The sequence below is a fragment of the Poecilia formosa genome, unplaced genomic scaffold (genome assembly GCF_000485575.1).
Source record: "Poecilia formosa unplaced genomic scaffold, Poecilia_formosa-5.1.2 Scaffold578, whole genome shotgun sequence".
NCBI lineage: Eukaryota > Metazoa > Chordata > Actinopteri > Cyprinodontiformes > Poeciliidae > Poecilia > Poecilia formosa.
The window spans coordinates 247,495-263,264 of NW_006800517.1; the positions used below are offsets into that span (position 1 = coordinate 247,495).

At 42.1% G+C, this 15,770-nt stretch overlaps 1 protein-coding gene across 1 annotated transcript in view; it reads right to left on the reverse strand.

The window, feature by feature from the left end:
• The window catches only part of LOC103129799 (ryanodine receptor 2-like), an 85,700-nt gene extending 70,834 nt beyond the window's left edge, over window positions 1-14,866 (reverse strand). The window contains exons 1-12 of the mRNA XM_016665395.1: window positions 14,783-14,866; window positions 13,038-13,197; window positions 12,237-12,323; window positions 10,619-10,750; window positions 9,498-9,592; window positions 9,231-9,406; window positions 5,952-6,604; window positions 4,835-5,035; window positions 4,299-4,404; window positions 4,076-4,213; window positions 3,489-3,616; window positions 2,503-2,648 (exon numbers count right to left, since the gene is read on the reverse strand). Coding sequence (XP_016520881.1) covers window positions 2,503-2,648; window positions 3,489-3,616; window positions 4,076-4,213; window positions 4,299-4,404; window positions 4,835-5,035; window positions 5,952-6,604; window positions 9,231-9,406; window positions 9,498-9,592; window positions 10,619-10,750; window positions 12,237-12,323; window positions 13,038-13,175 — 2,000 coding nt within the window. The 5' untranslated portion in view covers window positions 13,176-13,197; window positions 14,783-14,866. The remainder of the gene's footprint in view (window positions 1-2,502; window positions 2,649-3,488; window positions 3,617-4,075; window positions 4,214-4,298; window positions 4,405-4,834; window positions 5,036-5,951; window positions 6,605-9,230; window positions 9,407-9,497; window positions 9,593-10,618; window positions 10,751-12,236; window positions 12,324-13,037; window positions 13,198-14,782) is intronic.
• Between the last annotated feature and the right edge of the window lie 904 nt (window positions 14,867-15,770).

Sequence of the window (15,770 nt, forward strand, 5' to 3'; positions counted from 1 at the left end):
CAGGCAAATAGGTTTTTTCCCTCCAATTTTAATCTAGCAACTTAAAAGCTAATATGTTAGTCAAAGTTATCCTTTATGTGCATTATTTAGCAACTTGGCTGATGTGACACAGTGCTTGTGTTCTTTGCTTTGGAAACTGTAGCCACATGAAGACCCATGTTAGCCTAAGGCAGAGGTTCCCAAACTGTGGGGCGCGCCCCCTAGGGGGGGCACCGTGCCATTGCAGGGGGGGGGTACAGGAAGCCGTCTGGATGAAAAAACAAAACATGAACGCTGTATGCGCTGGGTTTTTACCTTAGAGTGGCCAACTCTCTGTTATTCCTCTGTCAATTTGATACAGTAGGGGCTTCCGCACTTCCCATATCTGTGTCCTCTGTCACTTTTATCAGCAGTTAAAACTGTTTAATCCGTTGTTAACATGTGGTAACCTGTTTTTCCGAGCAGCCTTTAAACGCAAAGTAAGCGCTACGACGCTTACGCTGGATTTACACCTGTGGGCAGTGAAGGAGACCTGCTGCTGCTGCAGGTGTGTTAGAATCACGGCAGCAAACCAGCAAAACACAAAAAACTTCACAGTTTTCCCCAAACTAACAGACTGAGTTGAGTAAAGCTGTTGGATGCACGTAATGTTAGCTAAAAGATGACTAGCTAATATCAATACAGCATCTTAAGCTTGTTAACAAGTAGCTTTTAGGCTACTGGTGTTGTCTATGTTCAGCTACGATTCATTTTGCTCCCCAAAAAAGTTGATTCCCCCGTCCTGTTCGTCTGGAGCCGGGGCTGAGTATAACAGGGAGTCTCTAAGAATCCAGCCCCCAGCCCCGCTTCGCTGACACACATCGTTTAACCAGGCAGCTATTTAGAAACCACTTGGGGGGCCCAGGAGAAACAGTTTGGATCCATCCATCCATCCATCCATCCCTTTGTGACTCGGCTCTCTCTTCACCATGACGGACCGGTACAGCGCCCGTTTCACTGCAGATGCTGCACCAATCTGCCTGTCGACCTCCTGCTCCCTTCTTCCCTCATTCATGAACAAGATCCCCAGATACTTAAACTCCTCCACTTGAGGCAGGACGACCCCGCTGACCCGGAGAAAGCACGCTACCCTTTTCTGGCTCAAGACCATGATCTCGGATTTGGAGGCACTGATCCTCATCCCGGCCGCTTCAAACTCAGCCGCAAACCGCTCCAGCAAGAGCTGTAGATCACGTGATGAAGCCAATAGGACCACATCATCCGCAAAAAGCAGAGATGTGATCCTAAGGCCACCAAAACGGATCCCCTCAACACCTCGGCTGCACCTAGAAATTCTGTCCATGAAAGTAATGAACAGAACCGGTGACAAAGGGCAGCCTTGGCGGAGTCCAACTCTCACCAGAAACGAGCTCGACTTATTGCCGGCAATGCGGACCCAACCCAGACTCTGACTCTGAGAACCCAACCCAGAATCCCCAGGCTTAGCTTCCTCAACAGAAGGCATGTTGGTGGAATTGAGGAGGTCTTCGAAGTATTCCGCCCACCGGCCCACAACGTCCCGAGTTGAGGTCAGTAGCACACCATCCCCACTATAAACAGTGTTAGGTGCTGCACTGCTTCCCCCTCCTGAGCCGCCGGGTGGTGGACCAGAATCGCCTCGAAGCCATACAGAAGTCTTTCTCCATGGCCTCTCCAAACTCCTCCCACGCCCGAGTTTTTGCCTCAGCAACCACCTGAGCCGCATGCTGCTTCGCCCGCTGGTACCCATCAGCTGCTTCTGGAGTCCCACAGGCCAAAAAGGCCCGATAGGACTCCTTCTTCAGCTTGACAGCATCCCTCACCGAAGGTGTCCACCAACGGGTTCAAGGGTTGCTGCCGCGACAGGCACCAACAACCTTGGGGCCACAGCCCCGATAAGCCGCCTCAGCAATGGAGGCACGGAACATGGTCCACTCAGACTCAATGTCCCCCACCTCCCCCGGAACGTGTTCGAAGTTCTGCCGGAAATGGGAGTTAAAGCTCCGACTCACAGGGGACTCCGCCAGACGTTAACAGCAGACCCTCACTACACGTTTGGGCCTGCCAGGTCTGACCGGCTTCCTCCCCCACCACCGGAGCAAACTCACCACCAGGTAGTGGTCAGTGGACAGCTCCGCACCTCTCTTCACCCGAGTGTCCAAGACATACGGCCGCAGGTGACCCGCGTCCGGGCAAGGGAACGCCAGATCCAAACGGGCCTTCAGGCTGCACTTTGTCTGGTTCCTCACCTAGGACCTGTCTGCCTTGAGTGACCCTACCAGGGGCATAAAGCCCCAGACAGCATAGCTCCTAGGATCATTGGGACACTCAAACCCCTCCACCACGATAAGGTGGCAGCCCAAAGAGAGGCTGCCACCTTATCAGATTCCCTGCACCTGCTAAATAAATGTTCTGCAGGATAATGCTGTCAACATGTTTCCCAAGGGCAAAGTCTCAAAGTCATTCCAGGTCAAAATTCAGAGTCTGACAGCCGCATGGCCTCACCCAAGCCCTCTGATCATCAGCTTTTCCTCCTCTCTGCCCATCCGGACACTCAGCAGAGAGCGGATCTGACCCAGGGCAGCCAGCAGGTTGATGGTGTCCTCTATGGAAACGGAGTTGATAGTGTAGGCTTTAGGAAGAGCTCGAACCTGAACAGTCAGACAGACACAGTGCACACATGTAACAGATGTGCAGACCACACACACATCCACATAGACATAAATACGTGGACGCCTCATTGAACGCTAAGTTCTATGTTACGTCACCGTCATCTTGGATGTGGCAGTAGAGTGATCCATAATCACTCTACTGTGTGAGAGAATGTGTCAGTGTCAGGCATCAACTTAAAATACTTTGTAGAACGGCACTTTCTGAAGTTCGATCCATTTACCTCATTAGCTTTCTGGCAGATCTACAACATTCAATATGGCAGATGCTGTGACGTATCGCAGCAACTGACCAGCTCAATGAGACATCTACTTTTCATGTAACTGGCACATTGGTTGCTAGGGATTCACTACACCCAGTTGCTGTTTATTGACCAGCTATCATATTTATAAACTAAATTTATCTTAGTTTTTACCCTAGTTATCACTGATGTGTAACAATTAGCAGCATTAAGTAAGCTGCAAGGCAATATTATTTATGAAGAACATGTACAAGACAATTCAAAGAGCTTTGTAGAAAGGTCAAAAATATTTTAAAAAGAGCTTAAAAACAAATTAAACAAGATAAAACAAAGGAATCATAAGGGAAAACTTGACTACTTAAGTTAAAAATAAAATAAAAAGCTGTGGTTTTCTTATGTCTAATGCACTAGTGTTTCTAAATGACTGCCGTGTTGAAACTGCTGTCTCTCCAGAAATACTTGAAGTTTCATTTATAGATACTGGCATAGACATAATACTAACTTGTTGTTAACCTGTGGCTCGTCAGGACTTTTTCTAACTTTCTACCAGTATTTAGTAAAAGAAGACTGACAGACACACCTGTCCTCCAATGCCATCATACTGGCGGTGTAGAAGGACAAACATGGCTCTCACTAGCTCTGGATCCTCTATAACCGACTCCTGAGCCCAGCGGACCATCGTATCAGAGATAAGCTGCTGTAAGGTACCTGTGGAAAGAAAAAAAAATGGAACTGAACAGAGGTAAATGAGACTGATGCCAAAACATAATGTCAAACTTGTATACTTTTGTATATGCTGTATTTCCAAATGTACAAAGATGTACTAATGGTACGCACCAACAGGCAAGATGAAACCAAATGAATAATTATTGTATGTTAACCTGTGAACTGTGGTGCTTGCATGGTTTTGTCAAAATTAAGTTAATTTCAAAAGCATACACCTACTTAGTGATGACATAAACCATGAGGAAGAAAAAGTGTTGGTCAGAGAAGACCAAAACTGAACTGTTTGCCTTCCAAGCAAATCCCTACATGTGGTGGAAAAGCTGAACACAGAGTTGAGATTTTTGGGCGCACCCTAATAAAATACCAACCCTGTGGTCAAACACTTGGGGGGAACACTTCACCACGCTCTGGGTTTACTGATCTGTCTACATTAAACCTTACTGGGTTTCCTGTCCTTTTTTTCCTTGGGCAGGCTGCCCATCTTCTTCTTCAGGTAGGACACCTTCTCCACCAGCGACATGAGACGACCTCGAATGGTGAAATCACTGTCCCCATCTATTCCTCTCTCCTCGTCCAGCTCTACACAGGACCCACACAATGCAACCATTAATTGCAGTTCGTCAATATGAAAATGTTTTGTTTGCTAGGAGGGTGTGAGACAGACCACAGTGTCTCATCAGATCTTCATGGAAGTCCAGTAGCTGCTCCCGGATATATTCCGGACAGGGACATTCCTGCTTGTCATCCTTGAAGTTCAGCAGCATATTGATCTTGGAAAATAATACAAAAGTATGATAACTATTCTCATAATCATAAACCAGTTTGTGGTACTTTACACTAATTTAATATGAAACAAAATGAAGGTTTGGATTTGGGACAATTTTTCTTCTGTGCTCATCCTGTTTTTTAAGTTTCCCTTTGGGCTTGGCTGCTTTTGAACTAAGTGTTATTTCGAGTTTGGAGCATGCAACCAGCAGATTGTCAGAAAAGTTAGTCTGATGTTTGAAACTAACAATCCTTTGAAATGAAGGATGACGTCTCTTTTCAAGCTGGAATTCTTTTCCTCAATCTTCAATGGACAAATTTCAAGTGATGTTGATGAAGCCTACGAGTTTTTTCTAGTATAATCGTTTTCAGGTTTCCCTCTTCTCCAACTTTAAGACCACAATGCGTGACATGTTGCCATGGTGATTTTCCTACCTGTTCCTGTGGGGGAGATCTGAACTCTTTGGTTTTCTTGGCAGTGAGTGCAGCAGACATGTTCAGAGCCAGCATCACTTCATTGTAGCGAAAGCGCTGGTTGTCTTGGAGACAAGCAACAAAGTCATCGGAGAAGGCCACCACCGCCTCGATACGATGGCGCACCTGGCAGTCACATAGGTACTGCAGCACATGGCACATCTACACACACACGCACACACACAGATGGACAACAGTCAGCACCATCCACAGACATTCTATGTTTGAAAGTGATGTATAGTCCAAGGCTCACTGCCCTGCATGTTTTAGGTGTTTTCCTGCTTCAGTGAGCCTGGAAAAAACAGACACCTGTTCTACACCTTGCTGTTAATCACACAGAGTTGCAAAGGAAGTTCCTGTAATCTGGTTCTTTCACTCCTCACCAGTTTGGAACTTTCATTTCATAGTTCTCACCAAAAGACGGATGATTACAAAAGTCTGGGAATCTGTTCTAGCGCCTTAGCCACTGAAAGATGTCACTATGTTAATAACCATCTAATGGTTATTAAACACTACATTGTGTGTATTTTGAAGTACAGTGAATGAAACAAAGTATAATGAGTCATATAGGTACATAAATAAATGAATAAATTAAATTGATTATTATTATACACTTCACATGATCATGAAGCATATACCTGCTGTCCAGCTGTGCAGAGACTAAGCAGCAGTAAACAGTGACTCTAAACATGATATAATGAGTTTTTATGTTCTTCATGTTTAATACTAGTGCTAAAAATGTTACACCCAGCTTTTATATTTTATACTTTCATGCTCTTTATTAAGAATTTGGTAACAAGAGGAGCTTGATAAAAACTAATTTAAAAAGTTGGACTGTTTGAGAATTCTGAAATAAAAGTTTTAAACTCATTTTTTATAGCCTGAATTTGTTTTTTGTGTGTTTTTTTTGTAATACAGGACAGATCTGAAAGGATAAGCTTCATGTGCAAGTAGAAACAGATTAGCTGTTATAATTCTTTTCAACAAGATCACCTTGGTCTTTATTTTTGTTGAACTGTAATGTTAGTTATAACCACTCGTTCAGCAGCACTGAACAGGACAAACTGACTGTGATCACCTGCAGTTTAACAGGCTCTGGTAGCTTCATCTGCAGCAGCCCCTCCTTCGGCAGGTTCCTCCCTCCATTCTCTCCTCTTCCGGTTGTTTCCACGTTCTTCAGCATCTCCAGCTCTCTGGGAAGCTCTTCCTGCCCGTCTCTTGGTTCAGAGAACACAGATGGTTCAATGAGTTGGAGAATGTTTTTTAGATCTCCATTTTGGAAAATTCCCATGATGAGCATGGTGTAGACCAGCTTGATAAGAGGGACGAACAGCAACTCTGTGCTGCCCCCTACTGGATCCCGAACATGCATGCTTCCCTCCAGCACTGCCTCCGTCAGCATCTCAATAGTTTTCACTTTTAAAATATCTAAAGGGAATTCGGGACTGTACTGGAAATAATTTCCTGGTCCACTGTTTCCATTGTCATGGCATGAGGACTCAGTCACACGTATAAAGCTTGGACAGGAGAAGTGCATTCTGGGTCTCAGGGATGTGCTGAGTCCGATGCCTGGCAGGCCATGCTTCTTCAGGTCATCTGGAAACAATGTGATGCTTTTTGTTTCATGTGTCATGGGCACAATGTACTCATTATTCATCATCAGCCGAGCTGTTGCATAGCTCCTCAGGTGGATGTCGATGAGGAGGTCATAGTAGCCCGCACGAAGCAAACCTGCAGAGAAATGCACCAGATTCTGTTCAGCTCAATTATGACCATTACACACAGTCATCAAAATACCAGGACATGCTTTTAATGGGTCACTGATTCAGAAACCAGTCAGGACAGGTTTAGTTCTGAGGACTTTTTCTTGTTCTAATTTACTCTTTATCGTGTTGGGAGAATCTTCCTGAAACAAGCAACAAAGATATTGTCTGAATTCACAGTTGCACACAAGCATCTTCAGACATAATCATGAGTACCACTGAAAATGTTATGGCAGACATTATTCCAAAACTGATTATCTGTGTGGATGGTAAGATCTCTTTCCCATTTAGTGATTGGAATTTGAGGCACATTATTGGTTGAATATATTACTTTGTATAGTTTTGAGAGTGATTTTGGAGACTTTGTGATATTATTGATGCTATTGAGAATGTTTGGTTGTCCTAGGTGAAAGTTATTGATGTCTATTTTTGATTTGATGGATTGTTTTAATTTGTTATATTGAAGAAACTGTTTCCTGTCAATGTTGTATTTATCAGTAAGCTGTTGCAATGTTAGAAAGTTATGATCATCAAAGATGTGGTGGAGGTATGCGATGCCTTTTTCCTTCCATTTAGTTCCCAACAGGGGTGATTTATTTACAGTGAAATCTGGATTATTCCATATGGGCGTTTGAGTTGTGGGTGAGAATATGAAGTTTTTTATTTTATTGATTTTCATTTTCAGCATGTCCAACAACACCAAGATATAGTTGATACAATATAAAATAATCCATAGAACACACCTCACATAGCACAGGATACACGTCATGGGACTTATAGAATCAGACATTTGCACACAGTGTACACTTAATGCAACTGATGATCACCTCCATGCATTCTGGCTCTGTCCACCAATACAAAACTTCTGGAAAAAAACAATCACCAAGCTGTCTCAAATCTCTGGCCACAACATCCCACTAACCCCCTCTGTCAGCTTACTTGGTAATCTAGATGAACTGAACATAAACTCCAAACAGACCCAAACCCCACTGCTTATGGCCCGACTATAGCCAAGAAAACAATACTGCTTAACTGGAAAAATAGGGGAAAAAATCAGTACCTCACAATGGCTAGATCTACTTACACAACAGATATCAATGGAGCAACAATCAGCAATACAAAAAAAACAACCAGAATATTTCAATAAAATATATTCCACATTTCTATGTGACATTTCATTGTTGGTGAATTAATGCCATGGCGGAGGCAAGGACCAGGGGAGAGGAGGGAATTGAGAGAGCCAAATAATAGGACTTAAAGTGTTTCATCCTTATCCTTTATTTATTATTTATTCTGGCATATGCATTTATTTATTTATTCTTAGTTTGCTTACCTCCTTTTTTTTCTTCCCTCCCTTATACAGCTTTTTTCAAAATATCTGTGATGATAGATTAATTAGAGAATAGAAAAATAATTCAAATTAGAAAATAACTGCCAAGATCAAAAGAAAAAAAGCAAATCCTAATCTTAACATATTAGTCAGTTTCATTTTTGTTGTGATACCAATTGACTATGTTGTGTGTTTTGTTTTGAATGTACCCTTTTTAATGTATACCAACATGTTTGTTAGTTTGTTTATTTTGCTTGTCTGCTCCCCTCGTTTGGATATTTGATTTCTATTGATGTTATTCGTTCTATTAGGAAAAAAAAAACAATCATGAGTACCCTTACTGTGTTGTGTGAACTTTGACCTGAACATGACTGTATTTTTTTACACAGAAGTTAAAATAAGCTCATCCGTTTGGAAGTGAACAGATGATGTAGTAAACAGATATAAAGGACCTGTGTGTAAGCTGTAACACACTTGAGTTTGAGAGAAATAATTGTTCACCAAATGCTGACTTATCAGAGAGAAGCCGTGTTAAATGTTTAGAATGGATTCAGCTTTAGGATGCTGTTTTAAGTAGAGCCAGGGCTTTAATGTGTTAAAATGAATGTAATGAATAACTCAAAGTTAACGGGTTAAACATTTTAACACCATTAATCACATTTTCTAATAGAAGCGGCATCCACAAAAAGCGGGGATGGACCACGCCCCACTGGGGGATCATTTCTGCTTCTAAACCAATCTGATTGGGCGTTGGAGAAGACTATTGTTATGTTCAAGGTGTGCTAAAAGCAGTTAGCTTACCAGCAAAGCTATTCACACTGATGGTAGCAAGCTACTGGACTGAATGGCTAAAATAACACTTTATACCAATTTGATGGTTAAAGAATCTGAAGAACAGATTAATAATAAATATCTTTGAGGTCATATGTCTGTTCAATAACTTAGCAGAAAAATGGATTTTTAAATTTGAAAAGGTTGCTTCTTTTGTTGATATATGGTTTTCGACTTAGTGCTATTAATTCCCTCCACTAGTATTAATATGGTGCCCAGAAAGGTTCAGAAAGGTTCACCAAATTGTGTTTTACTTCCAAGAGAAATAATGTGGATTCTCAGCCAACATCTAGAAGAACTGCAAATGGTTTACAACATGTAGGGTGGTAGTGAATCTCATATATGAAATGTTTCTCAAAGGCAGCACTGAGGCATAGCAGGGCAGCAGACAACTTCCAGGCGCAGACTGTGCGCTGCATGCTGTGTGTGTTACCTGGCATGTACTTGTTCTCTATAGCCTGTAGGAGCTGGGCCTCATCGATGTGAGAGCACAGAGCATGAGCCACTCTATTGTTCCCCAAGGCGCAGATTGCAGAGTACAGTCTGAGAGTGTGGTAGTGAAACTTTAATAAGCCCTTCTGCTCTGACAGCTCCAGGATATCCACCGACCTGGGAGGCAAACACAATCACCTGCATTAGCACTGACAGACTGGAACTGGACTGACATCCCAGTGTGGCTTTTTAGACAAGGGCTGTCCACCTGTTCTCCTCAGGTATGTGGAGAGACATGAACTGCAGGGGATCGCTACACTGCACCTGCCAGCCATGTCGATCATTCACTCTGGAAGCTGAAACCTGGACAAACAAGACAAAACTATTCAAGCTTGACATGTGAATTAAAAGGAAGTCAAACAAAACATCTCAGATTGTAGGTGTTGACTTTTTAGTAAACACCTGAAAAAGCAAACACCAAACAGTCCTGTCCAATTCTGCCAAGTCCAACGCAGGTCAAGCCCCTCCGCCCCCTGCTGAACAATCACAGCACAGAGCCAGGCACTCCTACATCATTCCATACCCCAAGACCATATTTTAGGAGCCGAAGCAGCAGCATGAATACCCAACAAACTCTGTCCTGTCCTGGCCCCGCTCCGACCCCCACAGCTGAGACCAGGGCCAAGAGTCCCACAGGGCACCCACCCCCCAGTTTTCCTGAGTCCAGGAAAACTCAGGTCAGCCAAGTGTATTCAACAATCAGCCAAACACCCAGGACCCTGGGGCCCCAAAGCAGCCTGGGATCCTGAGCTGGAACCTCAGGACCCACCAGTTTGTACATCTGTTCACTTCACTTATGGGATGTCTGTTCCAAAAAGGTCAGAATCCTTGACTGACTTTAAACATGGTTTAGTGACTGAATTATCCATCCATCCGGAGGGACTGTCCTATCTCACAGGAGGAGCCCAGTTCAGACTCTCAGCCTCTTTTTGTTTGGGTCAGTCTATTGGCTCCTCTGTAGGATCTAGAGCAGGTTTGAAAACTTGGTATTAATTATATTGACATTTTTCTTAAGCAGACTGTTCAGCTCAAAGTACAACCATAGCTATAACTTTTGGAGTAAAAAGTCAAAGAAACAAATTCTGTCAGGGCAATTAGATTTTTTTCCTCCAATAACTTTTTTTTGCCAACAGTAACTGTGGTAGATATTGTCTCAGACACAAAAGAAGAAAACCAAGAAATCAAAATGACATATTCTGAGAATGAAAACCTTCTCAAATACAGCTTAATATATTGTAAAATATATACAGATGACATTAGAATTTTGCATGTTATTTCGAAAATCTGATCTGATAAAAAAAACATGGAAGGGCCATCTCCTCGACATACCTTGAGGAAGTGGTTGGGAACACGGCTCCACAACACTGGAGTGAGAAACTGGACATGGAGGCGCGGGGGACACTGGGGAGCTGGGTTCTTCCTCTCACTTTTAAACAAACCGGCTGACAGAGGCATCACATTCTGCCAGGACACACACAAAGTGGGACAACAGCATTAACACATCACACCTTCATCTTGAACTAAAAAGAAGTTCTGTTATGTTTCCTGGGCAACGCTGATGAAGATGAAAATTTTTTTTTATTCTTTTATCTGAATTAGAGGTTTTGTCATTGGTCACCGTTTTCTAAAGTAATATTTTATAAAAACAACTATTTCAAACAACAAGCACAAAAAACTAGAATGTTTTGACTTTTATTTACTGGTTGATTCAACCACAAAGATCCAGATGCAGTTAAATAGATCAATGCTACTAGACCAGAAGTTATACACTTTGTACTTTCTAAATTATGCTCTGTTGGAGAAAAAGTTCAAAATGATGCATGTTTAACAGAAAAGTGTTTGTGTCACTGAGTTTTATATTCAAGAGGGTTTAACCTCTGTGTCACCTTTTACAGTCACTACATTTTAGCTGATTTTTCTGTGCTTCATCATTAACCCAAAGACAGGCAAGAAAAAAAAGAAAAACAAAGTATTAAAAGTTTGCCAGCAAAAAACCCAGACATATTTCTTCCTCCCACCTTCCTAGGAAGTCTTTCTGCTAAGCCAGTGGTTCCCAGACTTTTTCTTCTGCGCCCCCCCTATGGATTACAAATGGCCGTCTGGTTGAAACGAGGCGTGTGACGGGGGAGGCATTGACTTTTTTGGGGGCAAAATGAATGTACGTAGCTGAAAATAGACACCAACATCGGTAGCTTATAAGGTACTTGTTAAGCTACCTGTATTGTTCTGTATTGATATTAGCTAGTCATCTTTTAGCTAACATTACCTGCATCCAACAGCTTTACTCAACTCAGTCGGTTAGTTTGGGTGAAAAACTGTGAAAAGTTCTTTGCGTTTTGCTGGTTTGCTGCCGTGATTCTAACACAAACCTACGTAGCTCCACACAGCAGCAGCAGGTCTCCTTCACAGGTGGAAACCCAGCGCGAGCGTCGTAGCGCTCATGTTGCGTTTAAAGGCGGCTCGGAAAAACAGGTTTCCACATGTTAGCAACGGATTAAACAGTTTTAACTGCTGATAAAAATGACAGAGGACACAAATATGGGAAGTGTGGAAGCCTCTACTGTATCAAATTGACAGAGGAATAACAGAGAGTTGGCCATTCTAAGGTAAAAACCCAGCGCATACAGTGTTCATGTTTTGTTTTGTTTTTTCATCCAAACGGCTTCCCCCCCTCCCCCCCTTAGGGGGCGCGCCCCACAGTTTGGGAACCTCTGTGCTAAGGTAATATTCCTGACACTCCTGACAAGATTCTCTGGTCTGATGAGACAAAGACTGAACTCTGTGTCAGGAGTCACATTTGGATGAACTTTTACCATCCTTAAAGTTAAGCATGGTGGTGGCAGCATCATGATATGGGGATGTTTTGCAACAGCAGCACAATTAATACACTCCTAAAAGTAAAAAAGGATTCATCCTGCAGATTGTGCCGGTGTGGATTCCCACATACCTTAATCCGGCCAAGTTCAAACTGGAAGACGTTGGGACTGGTGGCCTTGGCAAAAACAGCAGGAAACAGTTTTGTACTGGGCTCCACCTGTTAACAGAGGACAAGGCTTTCCTGACCATTCAAATTCTAGTGCATTCAAACCGGCACATTGTCTGCCTTTTTTTTTATTATTTATTGATACACACATACACATCCAAACGTACCACAAAAAATTATGACAAAAGTGAAAACAATCCTCAACCTCTATATGTTGAAGGTGAAATCCTGTCCTTTGGCATGAAGTGGTTGTGAAGCCTAGACTGACTTACCAGAAACTGTTTTACTGGTTATGCTTCATTTGTCTAAGGCTGTTGGAGGACAACTTATGGTGTACTGTCCATTTCATTTACTCGCTGTTTCTGCCTGATGTTAATCACTTTGTTTTCTTGATTTATTCTTCTTTTTCTTCATCTCTCTTTCCTGGTCTCTAACCTTCAGCCTGCTGAGGCAGATGGAAGCCTCTACTGGTGCTACTTCTTAGTTCAATGTTCCTAAGAACTGTTAACAGCCTAATGGAGGAGCACTGGTGTAGTGACTTGAAGGTAACACCTGATTGTGCTATAAAAATGGTAATATGCGACTGTGAAACACATAACATTGCCTCCAACATGTAGCGTGATTTCATCCACGTTGCTCACCAACATGTGTGTTCACTATACAGTAAAAAGACAGCCAGTTCCACTAACATAACTTTTTGATGTGGAAAAAATGTGAAAAGGTGCAGACACATTTGGTTGAAGGAACTGTGTGCGCAGTGTGTACCTGGTAGTACATGCTGAGCTCTTTCCCATTGGCTGTGAAGGACAGCAGGCCGTTTGTTGTGTCCACCAGGCAACCGATCTCCAGGCCGTTATTGTTCCTGCCCTGTCCTGGGCTGCTGCTCTCTCCAGCCCACACCATGTAGCAGTTACTGCGCTTTATGCTGCAGGACATTTAGTAGGACAGGAAATTTTAGATTAACATCAGGATTAAACCCCCCACCAACAATCTGAAACAGACAAATGTATAGAGGAACTAAAATTCTTGTTGTTCTCACTTCTGAATGACTTAAGTGTACTCATCATCACTAAATAAACAAAACACAGAACAGATTTTTGGATAAATATTGAAACACATCCTAGCTGTACACAACATCCAGGTGTTGGGAAAGATAGAAGATTACAAACACTGAGACTGTGTAGAGCCTGACTGTGAACCAGAGATTATTCATTCATCATGTAGTCTCTAAAATATTAATTCAATTATTTTTTGTTATTACAATGACACAAAAATGATAAACAACACAAGCTTTCAAACATCATTCTTACAAAGCTTAAAGGAAATCTATGAAAACTCCTTCTAGCCTGTTTTAAAATAAATGTTAAAATAAAACTTTTATTTAAGGCTCGCATTTCCTCTCTTTAGAACATTTCTTTCATGTGGATCAGAAGCATTAAAACCATGAGACACACTATTTATAATGAAATCAGAAGGCCAGCCTATGAAGTCAATGACTCTTTTCTTGCTGTATTCTGATGAAAAGACCATGGATGGAGAATCTAGGAGCTTCAGCCAAAATATCTAGGCTCACATGCCAAATATAAACAGATTAAACGGGCACCTGAGGAACCAGTGCCCATTTAATCCCATTGCAGGTAACCCATATTGTATATGGGTTACCTGCAATAACCCATATGCAGGTTATTAGTTGTCAATGCTGCCATTCACAGGCCAATTCACAGGAGAACAGCGCTACTTTTCCTGCGACTTCGCATGTCCCCTTTCCATCCTCTGCACATTAAACTAAACAACTAAACAGATCTCCCAATGTAAACATGCAAAAAGTCAACAAAGCTAAATAGCTGAGGAAATTTTAAATCAAAAACTTTCATGGTTATGTATATTCTAGAAATTATAAACTATGAAAAGGATAGAACTCTTATAGGTTGTTAGCTCTATTGTGTACTCATTTTGCTCACCAATCCTAAAAGAACAGCTCAAAACATTAGAATACCATAAAAAGTTTAATGTACTTTTTCTCTCATTTCAGAAAATAAAACTCAAATTATATAGATTCATTAGAGTGAAATATTTTAAGCCTTTAGTTCTTGTAGTTTTGATATTCAGGACTTATAGGCAGTAAAAACTTTAGTTTCTCAAAAAGTCTAAGTAGTTGTTACAACTGGATCATAATTAGTTGAGTGAAAGGGAAAAGTGTGGGAGGTAAAGGTGTACCAGCAACAGGACTGTGAAAAAAATCCATTCGAGGATTTGGGCAGACTTCACATGGAAAAATAAAGGTTGAAATATTTTAAGCTGTATATTTAAATTTGCATAATATGAGTTTAACTTTCTGAAATAATTGGTAAATATTAAACTGTTTTAATGGTTTCTATGCACAGTACTGGTATGACATATTTAGACTTGATGAAGGCTAAAACATATTTAGATGAGGTGGAGTTATTAGAGGCAGGAGAACAGCGCTACTTTAACAACAAATCTGTGACAAGGTGTGAGACTTTACTAACCTCTCATGAACCTTTCCTTTCTCATCTCCCAAGGTAACTGTGACAGTTCGGACTTTGTTCAGCTCAAAGCTTGGGTCATACTGATGGAAGTCAGAGGTAACCCACCCGACCCACACACTGCTGGGCTCCTGACCAGGGAAGATCCGCACTGAGTAGTAGTACTGCACAGGGAGAGAGGGGCTCCGTCAGCTCAGCTTTACCTACTGTCATTTCACAGCCTCAAAACAACAATTCAGAAACAGAACACAGTGATCACTGAAATCATCTCAGTTATGTAACTGGAATTAAATCATGGTCTTCTTGGGTCATTGCTGCAGTATTTGAGTGACAGTTGCAGCAGTGTGCCTGTGTGGATTTCTTGGCATATGAGAAAGATAATTATGAGGCAGGATGTTCCTGTAAAAAAGATCTGAGGAAGTTGGGCTCATCTGGTGATCAAAGTGTGTGCTACTGTCTTAAATGTGAAGTGGGAGCATTGATGTTCTATGGTATTGCACTATGGGGTATAGAAAGGGGGTGAAAGTAAGGGGGTACGGTCAGGTACTGCATACCCCTAAAAGATTTAGCAGGAGTACCTGCAAGAGAGGGGAGCGGCTGTCTGCTGTAAAAAAATCAGTGGGTTCACTGTGCAGCCGTGAGTGATTAGTTTTTCAAGAACAATCTAAAACACAACTTAACCAGTTAATGAATATAGTTGTTTTTTTTTCCCACACTGCATGAAAAGTGGGATTTTTGACAGCTATTGACAGCTAGTTCTGCTGAGCACATGGAGATTGAGGGCTATCGGCAAGAGGTTTTTGTCAGAGTGGAAAATTGTAGAGCACTGCCAAGAATGGTCAAAACCGCTGTGTGTCCCTGTTCCCCTATCACCCCCCTCCCCTTGGGCGTAGCAGAGGTTTTTGTATTTAAATGAAGTTGCTGAGAGCCATGCAAATGCAAATCAACTGTTGAGCACCGGCCTTTTGACTCTCATTCCTGTTGTAGCTAA